This window comes from Pseudopipra pipra, chromosome 4 (genome assembly GCF_036250125.1).
Source record: "Pseudopipra pipra isolate bDixPip1 chromosome 4, bDixPip1.hap1, whole genome shotgun sequence".
NCBI classification, from domain to species: Eukaryota; Metazoa; Chordata; class Aves; order Passeriformes; family Pipridae; genus Pseudopipra; species Pseudopipra pipra.
In genome coordinates, this window is record NC_087552.1 from 47,286,088 (window position 1) to 47,302,184 (window position 16,097).

Consider the following 16,097-nt stretch of genomic DNA (forward strand, 5'->3'; position numbering starts at 1 on the left):
AAGCACAGAGGAAGAGAACCAGGGATGAGAACCCAGGCACTGATATTTCCTTTTCGGTGACCCACAGAGAAAGGAGAGGGGCCAGAGATGACTCCTGGTGCCATGGGGCTTTGCTGCCACATGGCCACCAAGGCAATTGCTACCACTAAACATAGTGATGGTGCCTTGGTAGAGACAAACCTTCATTACAGATTTTGCTAATGTAGTGTAACAGTCGGTCCCCTGTAACCTGTATATCCACTAGATCTTGCTGACACAACCACTTCTACCACATGTGTGCAGAGATTTTAGTCCTGATAATTTCAGGTTCAGATTTTTTGTTGTGAAGCAGTGATAAACTATGGATGCTGTCTTTAGCAGTAATAGTACAGTTATTCTGAATTTTTTTAAATATAGGGAAGAAGGACTTCTATGTGTCACAAGCCATACACTTACTCTGGATCATTTCTGAGCCTTCACCATGGGTCAGAAATCCTAACTACCCTCTGCCAGCACTTATTTCAGATAAGGTTTAGTTTACCTACTTTCCCTACTTTCTTGAAAGTTAAATTCAGTTGATTATTTTTCCAAAGGTGAACCATCTTTTTAAGGTAAAAATATAGCTTTTAATTGAAGGGAAGGCAGAGACATTAACAGTAGAAAATTCTGCAGTCTTCAAAAAATAAACATTCATTCATGACAGTATCTAAACCACAACGTGGGAAAGATACCCTACATCTTTACCAATGTCTATAAACCAATAGTATTTCATGTAAGCTAAGGAGTTTACCCTTTGTGTTTAAAATACTTATTTAAAATACTTATTTTCTCTTCTCCTCCTATTTTAGTTGATCTGCATTTATATTTTACTGAATCGTATCTTTGTCAAGCAATTTAATCCATTTTTATTTCTTATTCTTTCATGCATCCATAGAATAGAGCCTTTCTTAAACATAATGTGAACCTGATAATTTCCTTGCCAGCCTGAACTGTTGAACTCAGTGCTTGATGGTATTCAAAAGCAGGTGAAAGCTCACTTGCCTCTTGGTTTTAAATATTCAGTTATATCGATCACACAGAATAAGGTAAGGTTATTTTTTTTATTATAGTTCACTATTTAAAAAAAGGAAAAAAGTCCCAACTGATGTTGCCTAGGATCAGCTACAAGAGTCTATTATACATGACAAGCTGGTAATATTTCTGATACTGTTTATTTCTAAAGGAAGACCTCTAGAGCAAAGAGTCCATAAATTACAAGAATTAGAGCAGCATCTATGTTTGTGCAATATAGTGACTTCACTATGTATTTTGTTAAAAACTATTTTGGGTACATGCTTTCTTTCATTTTGTGATTCTTGAGTAGGTGAAACAATGTCTTTCCTTTGTAAGCAAGGCGCTTACAGAGGTATCGCTTATCTCTGTGAAGTGATAGTGCAAACATCCTTTGTCAAGAGGCCAGAACAATTGCAGACTCCTTTAAATAATTACTTTCAGTAAAGTTGAGTGCTAGAAAATTAAAACTTAATTATTTCACTGACAATGGTTGGAACATAAAGGTCCTTTGGACTGTGGAAATAATACACACAAATATACCCCGCTCGACAATGAATCCAAGCCCAGAGCCAGAGGCCTGGAAACTCAGTCTAAAACGGCTCCACAGTCTATCATGCTGTTGCTAAAAGGATATTAATACTAGCATTTAGAACTGCAATCATGCATCTGACAATCCTGTGTTTGTACCAGCAGGTCAGTTGACTGATTGTGAATTGGGACTTCTCTGTGTACTGCACTATTTAGAAGAAAAAGGCTGACAGGAGTACAGTTAACCATTAAGGCATTTGGGCCTGGGAGGGAAAGCAGAGGACAATCAAGTCCTTATTATTAGATGCCTTTCTGGGAATCACTCCCTTATGCAGTTACAACAGAAGGAGAATTCACCTTTTAAAGTGAATAATCGTGCCTGTCGGGCAATCCTTTACAATTACTTTACCATCCAGTGAGAGCTCATTGATTGCATATAAGGATAACCACTCCACAGAAACAATCCTCTTAGGCAAGCTACCTCCAAAACCCCCGTGTCTCAGTCAGGCAGCTGCTGGCTCTTTGAATAGCCAGAGAGATAAAGAAATAAAAATATTAAAGGCCAAAGTGATTTCACAACACTCTTTAAAACTGGATGAGTGATTACGGTGGTTGTAGCCTGTTAAAAACCCATGCCTCAGGTGGAATGCTCCTCTGAGCACATTTCATGGTGAATGTGAGACTGGTGCCTTGCTTCAGCTCCAAAAGTACGCCTGCTTAAGCAGTCCTATAGAATTCCAAGTTAAAATGCAAGCCAGAGAGACTGTGTGTCTTTGAGGGTTGATAACAAACTAGAATCAAAGCCTTTCTCTTTTAGATTACCAGCAAGAATCTAATCCAGGTCAGTGATAATCTTGCAGCGTCTATTTAGCAATGATCCCAACAGACAGACTGCTCCATCACAAAAGTCACTGTTTCTGACATAGCTGGAGGACTCCACAAAGACTGAAACAGGTTGGAGATTCCTCCTTTACTGAAGAAGCTAATTAGCTTTGCAAGCAGAATGGGAGAGCTGAACTGAACCACAAACACAGTGTTTCATTATCAGCATCATCATTCATTTGCTGTTTTACAAAGTCAAAGAGGGGAGAATGATAACCCTTGATTTAATTAGTGAGAGCTTCCCATCTTCCCTGTCTGAGACACATTTGTCAAGTATTCCCTGATCTCGTCACTCACTCCTCTCAGAATCCTCAAGTAAAACTGACTTCAAATTCTTGGTTTGCAACTATCACACAACTCTCTCAATTTGGATTTTACTTCACTGTTGTGCACATCTCTCATTTTTAGATTTTTTTTTCAGTTCCCTTTCACAATGCCAAGCCCTCCAAACCTCTCCCATATTTTCTGCAAAGTAAAAGTCCATTCTCTCCTCCTTCAAAAGCTTCCTGCGGGTCCTATACAAAAATTTCCTATACAGAGAAGCAGCCTAGGCAGTCTGTGTTTACAAGAACAAAACCTGATTTTTACTGAGGGTATTAACTTGATACTTGGTGGTCTTCTGGTTCCAGCATTATCATTGTGATGGAAATGCCTTTGTGCCAGTGTGTTTTTCTACATGTTCTGGGTAATTTTTTTTTTCCTTCCTTTTGAGGATGCTTATTGGAGAAACAACTTTTTTTTTTTTTTCTTTTCTGGAATTCAGACTCTGAAAATCACACACAATGTGCAACCAGCATATTTTATCTGATCATGTCTACTCTGTCACTAACTAGTCTACTAACTGCATGAAGCTAAGAGCAATACAGACAGAAAGCCAATTAGACTGGGATTACTTTGGCTGTTCAACAGCTGGGGCATAGCATATGTCTGTCTTCCCATGTTACAGTTAAGAATTAACATTTTGCGGGCCTGACCTATCTTGTAAACATAGATCCTTGTACCTTACAAGAAACATTAAAAAATGCAGGTAAATGTGGCTATGCCAAAAAGAGCATGAGCCAGGTTAGATATGGAGAGGTAATTAAGTGGGTAACATATGTAAAGTCAAGCTTGAAGATACAGTGCAGTTCCATCCTCTTCTGGGCTATTAAAGTAAATTAATGACCTAGAGCTCTGTAGGGGTTTCCAGAAACAACACTATAATGGCCAACTGGCCACAGTTTGCAGCCTATAGAATGGGGAGATGTTTATTCTTCAGGAAATTGCCTGCTCAGACATCACATTATATATACTCTATATCTGTATTCACAGTGCACAAATGACAACTGAACCTTAGAATAACACCAGTGAGTATAAAATACAGTGTTGGCTTGGAAGAAAATGAACCAATCATAATCTTTGACAGGACCCAGATATTTTCAAATTTTCACAATACTCTTTTCCACGTTGATAGTTTGGCAGCTGCTCAAAAGTACCTGTTTTGTGCAATTTAAAAGTCCTGAACGTGAGTGTCAACCAAGCAATAAGTATTCAAACAATCTTTGGAAAATGTACAGGGGAGTAAGTGGTGTAGGGAGCAACTCCCAGGCATACAGCTATGAAGCCAGACTTGGCTTCACTATAGCCTTCACTATCCGCAAGACCTGCCTGCAGCTGTGCTGCGGTCCCCATAGCGAAAACGCTTGTTGTTTTCTGTCGAGGTCCAGACTGAGACTTTGATGGTGTCCAAGAATTTCTACCATTTCACAGCACTCTTCAACAGGCTGCCCGGAGAGGCATCCTCTAGCCACCCTGCAGGGCTTGCTTCTGGCTGAAGGCTCAGCATCCCCGTGTCTTGTGCTGCCCAGGTCATCCCAAAACGCTCCAATTTTTAACACCAAGAAGCCACACTAGCACTCTTCTCTACGTTTCCTGGAAAAAGTATTGAGAACTTTGCTGACTGCTTTCTATGAACATCACTATTGGCTAAATGGCCACCGCAATAGCCGATAGCCAGTAAAAATCAAAGGAGCAAAAGGCAGAGAAGCCCTTAAGTCGTCTTTGACGGCATTACCTTTGGTTTGTGAAGTTTCCCTGAACTCCCTAGACGTGCAAAGGGGGAACGGGGCGCGCGCGTGTGTCACTTTTTCTTGTATTTACGGGTCGTGCCCAGACAAGAGCTCGCTGGGGCCGCGTCCCTGCGCGCACGGGTCTCCCCCAGCGCGGCGTGGACGCGGAGCGGGCCGGGGGCGGGGCGGCCCCGGGGGCGGGGGCGCCAGAAGGGGCCGGGCGGCCGCTCCGCTCCGCAGCTCCGTGGAGGTGTAGTCGGGAGACGCCGCCGCCGCTCGGGCAGGCGGGGAGGCAGGGACCCAGCAAGCCAGTCCCGCAGGCAGCCCCGCGGACCCGCCGCGGCCGGCGAAGACCATGATCCTCACACGTAAGCTCGGGGATCCCCCGCTCTGCACATTTTGGGGGGGCGCCGGCTGCCCAACGCGGGCTCGGGGCGCATCGCGGGCAGCGTTGCCGGGACGTGCTTCAGGGGCAGTTTGATGAGGGTGTAAGGACGGGGGTCCCTCTTATGTTATCCCGCAGCGCCCGGGAAGTCAGCGCTGGCAGGGGTGCGGCTGCCCTGTCCCGTCCCGCCCCGCGGTGCGGAGCGTCCGCAGCCGCGAGTGTTCGCCCCGCCGGCCTGTCCGTGTGTGCGGGGAGAGAAGCGGCGTCGGGGCGGAAGCAGCCCCAGGTGAGACGGGAGCGCTGCGGGAGCACGGGATCACTGGATCACTGGATCACTGCTGTGTCGGGGAAGCGGCGGCTCTGCGGCTCTGCTCGGAAGCGCGGCCGAAAGGGTTAACACCGCAGGGGCTGGGGCGCGGGGCTGCCGCGGGCGCGGAGAGGCGCTCAGGTGCGGCTGCTCTCTGAAGGTCACCGTGGCGCATCTCTTTTTTTTTTGTTTGTTTGTTTTTTTGGGTTTTTTTATTCCCGTTCCCCCTTTTTTTTTCCCCATATTTTTTTTTCTCTCTTCCTTTTTTTTTTTCCTTTTCCCTAATTGGGAGCTCTTGCGAAACGGGAACCATCCTTTTGAAGTTCTTCGTAATTAGCCCGATGTCCTCCAGGAGCCCGGTTGGCTCCCCCGTGCAGCGGTGGCCAGCCCTGATGTCACCCCCGGAGGCTTTGATCCCGGTGAAGGAGCAGCACCTCCTGCCAGCCGGGCTCCGCCCCCACAAGCCCATTCTCGAGGGAAACAGAAAGCCGATGCCGTTTTCAAGTCGGGCAGTTTTACATTCCGTGTCACCCTCCCCTTTATTGCAAACAACCACCAATTACTTACTTCCACCATAACTGTGAAGTTGTTGAGCAATGTGTGTTGGCATTAGCCTAATAAGCTCTGTTGTCAGTTGAGGGTACTTAGTATTGGTGCAACAATTTTTTGTTGTTTTTTTTTTTTTCCCCCTCGTATTCTCTTTGGGAAAATTTGAAGAAATTACTACTTTTAAACAATGTGTTTAACTAGGTCAGAAGTTAAATGGCTGATCTGTCAGAGTACTTAACACATCTAATTTGAAAGACTGGGGAGTGCAATTTTATCTTAGCCATCAATTATAGATGCTTTTATTTTTTTTTACAGGAGTAAATGTGATCTATTTGAATTGCCCCGCCCTAATCAAGAAATTCCCAGCAGCAAATCAGTAACAATTCTGTGAGTCAGGTTAAGTTTTAAGGCTGTTTGTAGTGAACTTAAGGAAGATAATAGGCAGGCAGATTTCATATGAGCCTCTGAGTACAAATCTGTCAACAGCTCAGTGCCAGACTGATTCAGCATCCATCTGGCAACCAGGCCATTGCTGGCTGACAGCACATGGAGTTGGTATTAGGTGTGTCTGTTGATTCCAGAGCTGTAGGCTGTTATCTCATCTTCCAAGGTATCCTTACTGCTGTCCACTAGGCATCTTGCTTTGCATATCCAGTAGAAGCAACAACAACAACAACAACAACAAAAGGCTGAGATGGCCAGGAAGTGGGATGAATGTCTCTCAAGTGAATGCTTTTGGGTTAGTACTTCAGTTTGCTTGTGGTATCCTAATTAGGTCTGACATTCTCTGATTATATAATACAGTATATGGAAGAGAAAACGTAAATGAAAAGAATCTTCTCAAATAGGTATTTACAAATTCATAGAAATCAAAGCATTTAGAGCTGCGTTTTGGAACCCCTAGGACTTCCTGATCTCTTTATCTGCTTTTAAAATAACTTTGATTGTTAATTGATTTTTTTTAATCAAAAGAAAGAATAGATACATTGTTTTAAACACCACGGAGCTTAAATTTCATTCAGTTTCATTAAATTTCATTTCTAAGTGGTAGTTAAAAGCAGGAATGTATCATGTCATGTTTTTATTTGGGTTTTAATTCTCAGTTGTGTAGATTCATTCTAGGATTTTTAAGTCTTGAGTCAGGGTCTTCCCAGCTAGTTCTGCAGCTGCTCTTGCTGGGCCAGAGAGCAAGACTGATGCTAGTCATGGAAACTCACAAGTGCCCTATGTATTTTGCCTCTGATGGGGGTAGGAAAAAGGTACTGTAGTTGTACTCATGCACTAAACTTGAATGTTTATATTAGGATTCCTAGAAGAAGCAGATGAGAGGTGGATTGGTTTTACTTTTCTGGTTATTCTGATTCATTACATTCTAGGCAGTGGTTTGTTTGAGGCATGTGAATTTATGAGTTCTTCAAATATTTAGAGATGCAGTTTGCACTATAAAGTTTTTTCTAGACAAAATACCACAGTATGTTATGTTTGGCCTTCTTGAGAGATTCAAACTTCTCTTCCAATTCCCCTCTGATTGGAGTTGTGCTATTGGCTTCAGCATAAACACAACTGCACCCTTGACTGCTTAAAAGGAGACAGAGGAAGAGAACTCATGTGCTTAACAGGATGGTCCTGTACTGTAAACAAGAGCTTTTCATGCTTAACTATCCTTCCTAGCGACAGGAAGAAGGAAATGAGGCTATGCAAAAGGACCCTGACACATTTCAGACAATGCCAGACCCACCCTAGCATTCATACAGTATAGCCAGAAGACTTGGGGAAATAAAAATAACTTCAGATGTTTCCCCTTCCTTCTTGTGCATGTTATAGAAATACAGCAATCAAATGATCTGCAGTTCACAGAAAATTTGCTGGTTTGATCTCCACTAAGTAAAGAGATGATGCCTCTGTATAATTTATATATATTCTTTGGGTGTCACATTGTTCTGCTTACAGTCTGAACCTTGGTGTTTCAAGGTGAATTAATTAAAAAAAACTATATCCTCTCTAGTGATGTAATAAGTGTAGATATCCAGTAATTTTGGTAATTTCAGCAATTCCAGTTACATTTCTTGGTTGTATTTAAGTGATCAGTAATTCTGTCTGGTGCAGGGTATCAGATTTATCTTGAGTGTATTTGATTTCCAAATGTTTTGCCAAGTTTTTTTCTTTGTTTTCCCCCCTTTTTTATTTTCTCTTCTATTTTCACCTCTTCTCCTGTTTTAAGGAAAAAACAAATTCTGTCTTCCAGCAGTGATGAGCAAGTCTCATGAAAGGGGTACAGGAATGGCCTGTGATTGGAACTTTCTGGTTCTTTTCACTGGACACTTATTCTGCCGTGCTTGCTGACAGTGCTACCCTATCCCACATAGCATACCTTTGAAATCAGTAGGTCTGCTAGTACAGTGTAGTGTTGACATAACTGGCAAAAGCAAAATAAAGTCAAGAATGACTTAACCAGCTAGCTTTAATTCACTGAGTTTCTTTATCTGAAAGTTACAGGTAATACTCATACCATTCTGAAGTACTCTGGTGTCTTTAGAAGCATTTTTATTTGTTAGGACAAATATTCTTTCAAATATTGTCTAGTATTTGATTCCCTTGGGAAGGACTGTGCTAGATGAGACAGGATCAGGAAAAGATGTTATCTTGTCTCTCTTCAAATGAAGACACAATATGATGGCTCACTTATTTCTGGGAGTTTTTAAAAAGTTCAAAATGGTGCAGAATTCCTTAGATTTAGGTTTAAATATATCTGTTTTACATTTGTCTAAATCTCTCCATTCAAATGGAGTAGTCTGTGCTAAGAATAATTTCTAAGAAGGTGCATGAAAGACATTTGCTGAAGCCAGTGGTGGACAGTTTGACCTTCTCAGACCTGTTGTTGTAATTTACTGAAGATTCAGGATTAAGAAACACACACACACACGCACACACACACACACATCCCCTGCATTTTTGCATTTTGGGAATGTTCTCTCTGTAACCCTGTGGACCCACAGAAGTGGATGCTCTGCTGACCACCCTTCCTTCTGTTCTCTGTGGGTGTCTGAGAACAGATTTCCTGTGCATATAAGATACAAGAAACTTTCCTGTGTAAAGCTTCATTATGTGTTTTAGCTTCCCTTCTTCCATACATACAAGGTGTGACCATTAGATCAAGTACTGAAAAAAGCATTTTCAAGTATGGAATATCACAGACAGAATACTGTAACTGCCTGTAATATCTGGAAACAGGAAGTTCATAGTAATATGTGCTTTGGGAAAATCCATGTTTATGTCTTTAATTCCACATTAGGGAAGGAGGCATTAGTCTGGAATGCAAGCAGCTATATGCTGGGCTGTTTCACTGCCACTGGTATTTTGTGTCTAGAGTTGTATCATCCACACAGGATGCAGTTTGGGACTGGGTCATCGATGAGGTTGGCTATAAATGGTTATAATGTAAAGGTAGGCATTCTTTCATACAGTTGTTCCTACGTGCATGTGTGGATGGTTTTGAGGTTGAGGCTTCACAAGCTTGAAGAAGCTTCTACTGTCTGTAGAAAATCTATTTTCTTTCGTATAAACCATTGAGACAGTTCAGATCAGTTCTTATACCACTGTTATTTCCTAGATCTGAACAGGTAACCCACATTTCATGCTTTTTTTTTATGAAGTGTCTGTCATGCTGGGCCTACTCACTTTTGCCTCCCTTCAGAGCTCTATGAGCCTTTGTGTTGAGCTTTGCATACATACAGTGTGCAAGTTTACTAACTTGAAGACAGGGTGCAATGGGAGGATATTAATGCTGGGCTTAGGAGTAGCAATGGTTAATGTTTGCCCTTCAGTATGTTCTCAAAGGTCATACTAACCAAGTTATTTCTGAGAGAAGAAAAGGTTAAAGTCATCTTCTGTTTTGCAGTCTTTGTAGGAGGATTCGTTTCTCACTCTGGAATCTGTCAACATGACCTCCATCAGAGGATTTGGCTAACTGCTTTCTCTACCCCAAATAATCCTCCTCCAAGACCACCCTGTGTTAATCAGGCCAGATAAATAACCCACGTGCCCAATTATTTCTTAAGGGTTTTTTAAGTCGCTTGACATCTTGTTCCTCTTCATCTGTGAACCTTCTTAAAAACAAATGGGAGAAGACTACCTTTAATCTCTAAAAAGAGTTATTTGTCAAGAAAACAACTGCATGAAGCTTTAGTTTTCTGATTAAACAAAGTTAGTTTTTAACTTTAGATCACACTATTTTTTAAATTACTTTCTTAATTCTCCTGTATATGCTCAAAATTGGAAAAAAAAACAATTTAGGAGTAAATAATAAACTTGGTTTATAGTATAAACCAGGAGTTGTGATGATTCTTTTGTGTCCTAGAAGATGCTTGACAGAGAGATGGGGAATATCCTTTATTCCAGTAACCCTGTATTAGATCCTGAAATGGTGTTGATTTGGCTTTTCAGAGCACATCAGTTGCTCCAGGTCCTCTTGACAGAGGGGAGGAGAGGACCTCTTGCCAGCCAGGGTATGCTCTGGGGGTGGTGGTTGTGCCCTCTGCCCTTCTGCCAAGGGCACTGTCCTTCCATGTGCTCTGATGAAAACCTGGACTTCTCCTCATGCTAAAAATAATGAGAACTATGAAACTGACCCTATTTATTCCTGAAAAGAGTGTTGGTGGGTCTTAGAGACCCATGGCTTCATGTTGGGAAAGTCCTGCTTAAGTCCTCTGAAATATAGGAAGGCTCCCATTGATTTCAACGAGTGTTGGCTCAATCCCTAAACATTTTAAATATTTTGAACAAATGCTGTTTCTTTTTTTAAGTTTTAAGCTGAAAAACTTTGTAGTGATTTTGATATGCTGGAGACTATGAGCAGGATGTTCAAGTTTAATAATTAGATTTTCGCCCACAAAAGCAGTATTGTGTTTCATGTGTTAGCCAAGAGCATTGGTGAGCAATTAAAACTACTGTATTCTGTAATCTGGTATAGTTGGTAGGGAGGGAAATTACATACAGACAACATACACCTATTGCAGATATTTTGGAAACTGGTCACTTTTTTTAAAATTTTTATTTTATTTAGCTTTCATCAATAACGGAATAAACAAACTTAAGTCCCCATCAGTGGAAGTAAGCCATTTGTTCTCTCCAAAAGCTCCACTGACAACAACAACATCAACAAAGGGGTTCAAGCTTCCTGCTTTTTTTTTAGCGAACACATCAATATATGACCTTAAACATGTGTTTCCTTACTTCTTCTTCATCTCTTCCCACACAAATTCCAAACATACTCTATTTCTTCTCCCAGTGTCCTGTGGTTTATACATAACATCAGCGGCGTAGTTACTGTCTTGCTGCAAGGCTCAGTAACTTGAAAAGCAAGTCCCATGTTCAACCCAAAGCCAGCAGGAACACTAGGAGAGTATTTTTTTCATCATATAGTTGAGAAATATCTGAGTAACATTCATCACCACCACCTATTTATAGGGTTTTATTACTAGAAAGCAGTATATGTATTTGGTGTTGTGTATGGTTTCCTTCAAGAACTTGTGGGTTCCCCTCCTCCCACCCCCACAAAAATTCTAAGTAAGAAAGATTTCCTTAAAATTGCACTTGCATCCATATTGACTTGAATTCATTGTTGAGACAGGCAGTGATAAGTGGAGATCCCAGCATGTATTGTTTGACTGTACCAGGTAAATTGAAGCATAGTGAAATACAGGAGCACATCGAAAAAGGCAGCTGCTGTTGCAGAATGTAAGTTGCACTTTGAAGGTGAAAGGAGAAGTGACTTGGGAAGGTTGTTAGCTTTCATTTCAAAACCTGCAAGCTTGTAATCAGCTCAAAAGCTGTACTTTATATTCTGTTGATCTCCCTGGTTCTTCTAGAAATGCATCATTCATGGGCTGAATGTGTCAGACTATTATTTTAGAACAGTTGTATAAGATTAGGTGGTTCTCTTACAATTAGGAGTAATTAGGCAATGAGTTAGAAATTTGGCAAGAGCTTTTTATGGGATTTTCAGAATGCTCTAGCTTTTAGTAGTTGAACATTTATTGACAAGCTTCCCAAATTTCAGTGTTTGAGAGCATTATCCTTATAAAATGCAGTTCTTCCCTAACTACATTTTTGCTTTCTTTAGTCCTTGTTATGTGCCGCTTTCTTGAAAGGTGCGGAGCACAAAGTTAATGACACTGCCTAAGGAATATTTAATGATGTAAGTTTGAGAAAAAACAGACTTATGAAAAGGAATTTAATTATTTTCAAGCAACAGTTGCATACCTTCAAAGTGAAAACCATCTGAGGCCATGGACACTTAGCAGGCTAACTCTTAGGAAGTCAGTCATACTGTCCCAGCTTTAAAGGGCTGCAGGCATATGGCATTACACAAAACTGATTTATCATTTTCAGTGCCTGGCCTGCTCATTTGTAGACAGCTGCCGCAGTGCAGTTATTTCCCCAGTTTGTCTCAGATTTCACATCCATGTTCATGTATCTATAGACTGAGTGGTTTTATAGTGTGATCAGGTCTGGTGTTGGGACTGCAATTCACATGACAGGAATGCAATTCGACACTGGGAAGAACGATTGCTTGTACTTGGACAGGGGAATTCTATCCAGAGAAGAGTATTTCTCATATATACCACAGCTGGTCTTAAAAAAATATGATCCTGAATGATCTCAAGCTCCCCAGTAGCTCAAGACAGTGTTTTGGAGTGGAAAACAAATTTTGCAAAGCACCAGAAATTTCAGAGGGACTTGATATGTAGGGAGAGGTAATTTCTGATACAGACAGAAAAAGAGGATGAGCTTCTGAGCATGCAAGCCCTTTTGTAGCCATTAAACTGGAGCATCAGTCCTGGATGGGGAAGAAACTTTTTTGCTCTGTGTGCTCCATGTGCTCCTCTGTTCCATAGAAAACGTGCAGATAGTTTATGGAGTTTTAGGCACTAAAATAAAGAGCAAGTGTATTCATCTCCAGCATTCATGGTCTGAAATCATATTCTCTGCACTGCATGGGAGAGACTGTCCCTCAAGCTAATTCAGGAAGATGATTTTGTGTTCAATTTTTACAATTTTTTTCTCTATTCTGAAAGAAAAGTCAAATAATGAATTTCAACTAGAATAACTTGGTTTAAAATCAAGTCCAAGATGAAATTAAGATGCTCAAACAAACCAGTTGTTATGTATAACATTGCAGTGAAACTTCAGAATCAAGTCCATTTTTTTCTGAAATTTTATTTTAACAGCGTGGGTTTGACCAGTGTCACTACAGATTTTTACAGTCTGCTCTCTTAACAGAGCCAAAAGGTGAGATGAGTAGAACTGATGTGTGGAGGTGCTAATATGGTTGTAAAGGTGTCTGAGTTGAGGCAAGAGGAAACCATCTGCTTGGAACTGTTCGTAAGATGTTTAGCACTTAGGTGAAAATTGAGTCAGTGCATGACTGTACAAAGATACATCTGTTTTTCACCTTGTCCTGGAGCCCCTGAGAGAGCTAGTGCTTAAATTGCTTGTTATTTCATGGAAGCAAAAAGAAAGGAAGAATGAAAGTAAATGATGTTGCTGTTCCTAACTGCACTGCTATGATGACTTTTTTTCTGAAAGAAAATTTATTGCAGCATCACACTGTGTGGTTTTTATTTTCTATGGGAGGAAAGGTATCATCAAACAAAAGACTACAGACATCTTAGAGCTATCCCTTCTGCAACTGCAGTGTAAAACAAGGTGTGAATTGAGATATTTTTGCTCTGAAGGTTTAAACTTGCGAACTTGCAGGGCCAGAAACCAAGATTATTTTATTTAACAAAAAGCAAGTTAGACTCTTCCATTTTCACTTCCCAGTCTGGGGAGAACTGGGTCCTCCTAATCCCCCTGGAAGTGGGTAAATAAGCACTATTGGTTCCCAACCATACACAAAAGGAACTCCTACCCTTGATTTGAGCATGGAGGCTTGCTTTGTGAAATGGACTAACAAATAAAGCTGTTTCCAATAAAAATTTCCTGTTTCCTCTTTAACACATTTGCCTGCTGTTTGCTTAAACGACACCAAGAATAAAGACTTCATTGTACTCCTTTTTGGGTTTTGGGGGGTTTAGGTGGGGTTTTTTTTGTTTGTTTTGTTTTACTTTCTAAGAGATTTTTTTATGTATCAGGACATTTAAAAATAATAGCACAATTTCTTTCTTGCCAGTGGTTCTTTGTACCAGAACCTCCTGCTGCTGGGGGAGGGCACAGGATGCACATCTGAAAAGCTGCACATACATTTCTTGCTTGGAATGTATACCGAATTGTAGTTTATTGTAAAGGTTTTAACAGGCAAGGATGTTTGATTTAGAAAGGAAGTGGCACTGCAGGAATGGAGTGGGAAGGAGGGAGTGGGACTAGTCCTTTGCCTGCAGCAACTTGTATCAGTTCAGCTGCCAGGCCTTCATTGGAAATTGCTTTGCATATTGTGGAGATTATTGGAGCTGACGTAGGGCTTCATGAAAATGGGTTGGAAAGCGGTGTAGAGTTCCTCTGTAAGCTCCCTCTCCTCCTCCTGGCTATCAGCTGGCCCCAACCAAGCAGATCCTGTGGTTGACAATGACTTCATAGCTCAGATAATGATCTGTAACCTAGGTCCCCTGGGAGACTGAACAAAGGTTTCTTGATGCTCTGACCCTTCCAAAACCTTTTAGAAATAGCTGAAAAATCTGATTTTGGAAGGTCTATTCTTCTCTCTTTTGTCCCTTATTATCTTGATTGCCATTGGTTAGGATGACAAAGACTTGCACATATTCTCATGTCCACCTGGATACGAAACTGTGGCAATTTGCAAACCAGGAGTCTCAGGGCTAATGCTCCTGAGATGGAAACTGGTATTTGGAAATTGTAGGAATGAGCTTCTTCCTTTAAGGTAGTTTAAATGATTTGACCAGAACCTCAGATTTAACCGATGTGTTTTATTCTGAGAGGCAGGTTCCAGTTAAGTTGCAGTAATTAACTTTTTACCTATACAAGCTCTCAGCTGTTTAAATTTGTATCCCTTACATGAGGAAGCTTGATCAGTGTACGTGGCTTTCAGTGCAGCCTAATCAGCACACCCTGGCCTTGATTCTCACTCTGGCTATATTTTGATCTGCCTGAATTTCACATACATACCCAGTTTTGTTCATACTCTGGCTCATCACTAGCCAGCTAGGTTGAAATGGGGAAGCTGGGTTGAAAAATTACCTTTCGGTATGTCTGGTCACACTGCACAGGTACAGTCTAGGAGCCAACTGAGTTTAGCCAACTGGAGTTGAACAAAGGAGCTACTCTTTTACATCCCATCTCCACTCTGTCACCCCTGTCATGTCTCTCTCTTACACATACTTTGTGTGGATGGAGATGACACAGAGAGAGCCCTGACTTCAGGGGACTCCTTGGCTCCTTGTTCAAGACAATACTCCAAACCCCTCACCCTTCCAAGGACTTACAACAGGACCCAGGTGCTAGAGCCCTGGCTATGAAAATGGGGCAAATATGGCTTTTTAAACCCTTGGTGCTGTCTTGTACCCAGCCCTAAGCGTTTACCTAGCCTAATCGATGAACAGGTCCACTGTGTTTTATTATTCTCTGGAATTCTTGTGGCCAAATAGGAAAACCCCTCGTGTTTCATTGCCTAGGTAGACTTCTTGGGAGATTCTCAAAGGTATTTTGAAGGCAAATATGCTCCGAAAATCTCAAAGGCACCTGACACCTGGGTGCCCATAAAATGTAACTTCCACATAACTTGTGTACGTATTTGCAGAAAAGATACACAAAGCTTCTAAAGAGAATGTTAAAAAAAAGTCTGATAAATGCATATTCATAATTTTCTAGCTCTAGAAATATTTTATAGGTCATACACCTGGGTTGCTCAGTAAAAGACCTGTGAACAAATATTTAAACACATTGAAGAGCCCCTGTAGTAGTAAGGAATCGATGCTTTTTTCAGTTCACTACAAGCACCTACTTCTACTTTTAAGTAAATTCTAGTTATTTGGGATAATTTTTCTTTCTAGTTTTAAATCGAGTAAAATTCTCATTCAGTCCTGCAGGATGTGACCTATAAGATATTGCATTTTATCTTAAGTACTCTTAAAAATTTATTGCAGATTTTTTGCTTTGCTACTTTAGTTGCTTCTGAGATATTATTATCATGTTGTTCGTTCTTGCTTTAGTAGTACAAGTTTTAAAGATATTTTAGATTTTTTTTTTATCTTCTTTATTAAACTTCCAATGTGTTTTCTTAGGGTAATGAAATTAAAATACTACTTGAAGCAAAACTTTACAATTGCTTGCAACTGGAATTGAAGAATGCCTTTCCTTAATCAGTAGCTAAGTCAATATGTCTCTACGTGCTTGTTCTCATGTGGTCCCA

The 16,097-nt window shown here is 40.9% G+C and overlaps 1 protein-coding gene across 5 annotated transcripts in view; it reads left to right on the forward strand.

Annotated features, from left to right (window-relative positions):
• The window catches only part of DLC1 (DLC1 Rho GTPase activating protein), a 225,987-nt gene that overhangs the window by 182,346 nt on the left and 27,544 nt on the right, over window positions 1-16,097 (forward strand). The window contains exon 1 of one of the 5 annotated variants that reach the window (XM_064652805.1): window positions 4,717-4,858. The exons of the other annotated variants lie outside the window; for them this stretch is intronic. Within the exon in view, the coding sequence (XP_064508875.1) occupies window positions 4,846-4,858 (13 nt within the window). The 5' untranslated portion in view covers window positions 4,717-4,845. Of the gene's footprint in view, window positions 1-4,716; window positions 4,859-16,097 lie in introns of those variants that run through there. 5 annotated transcript variants of the gene reach the window in all.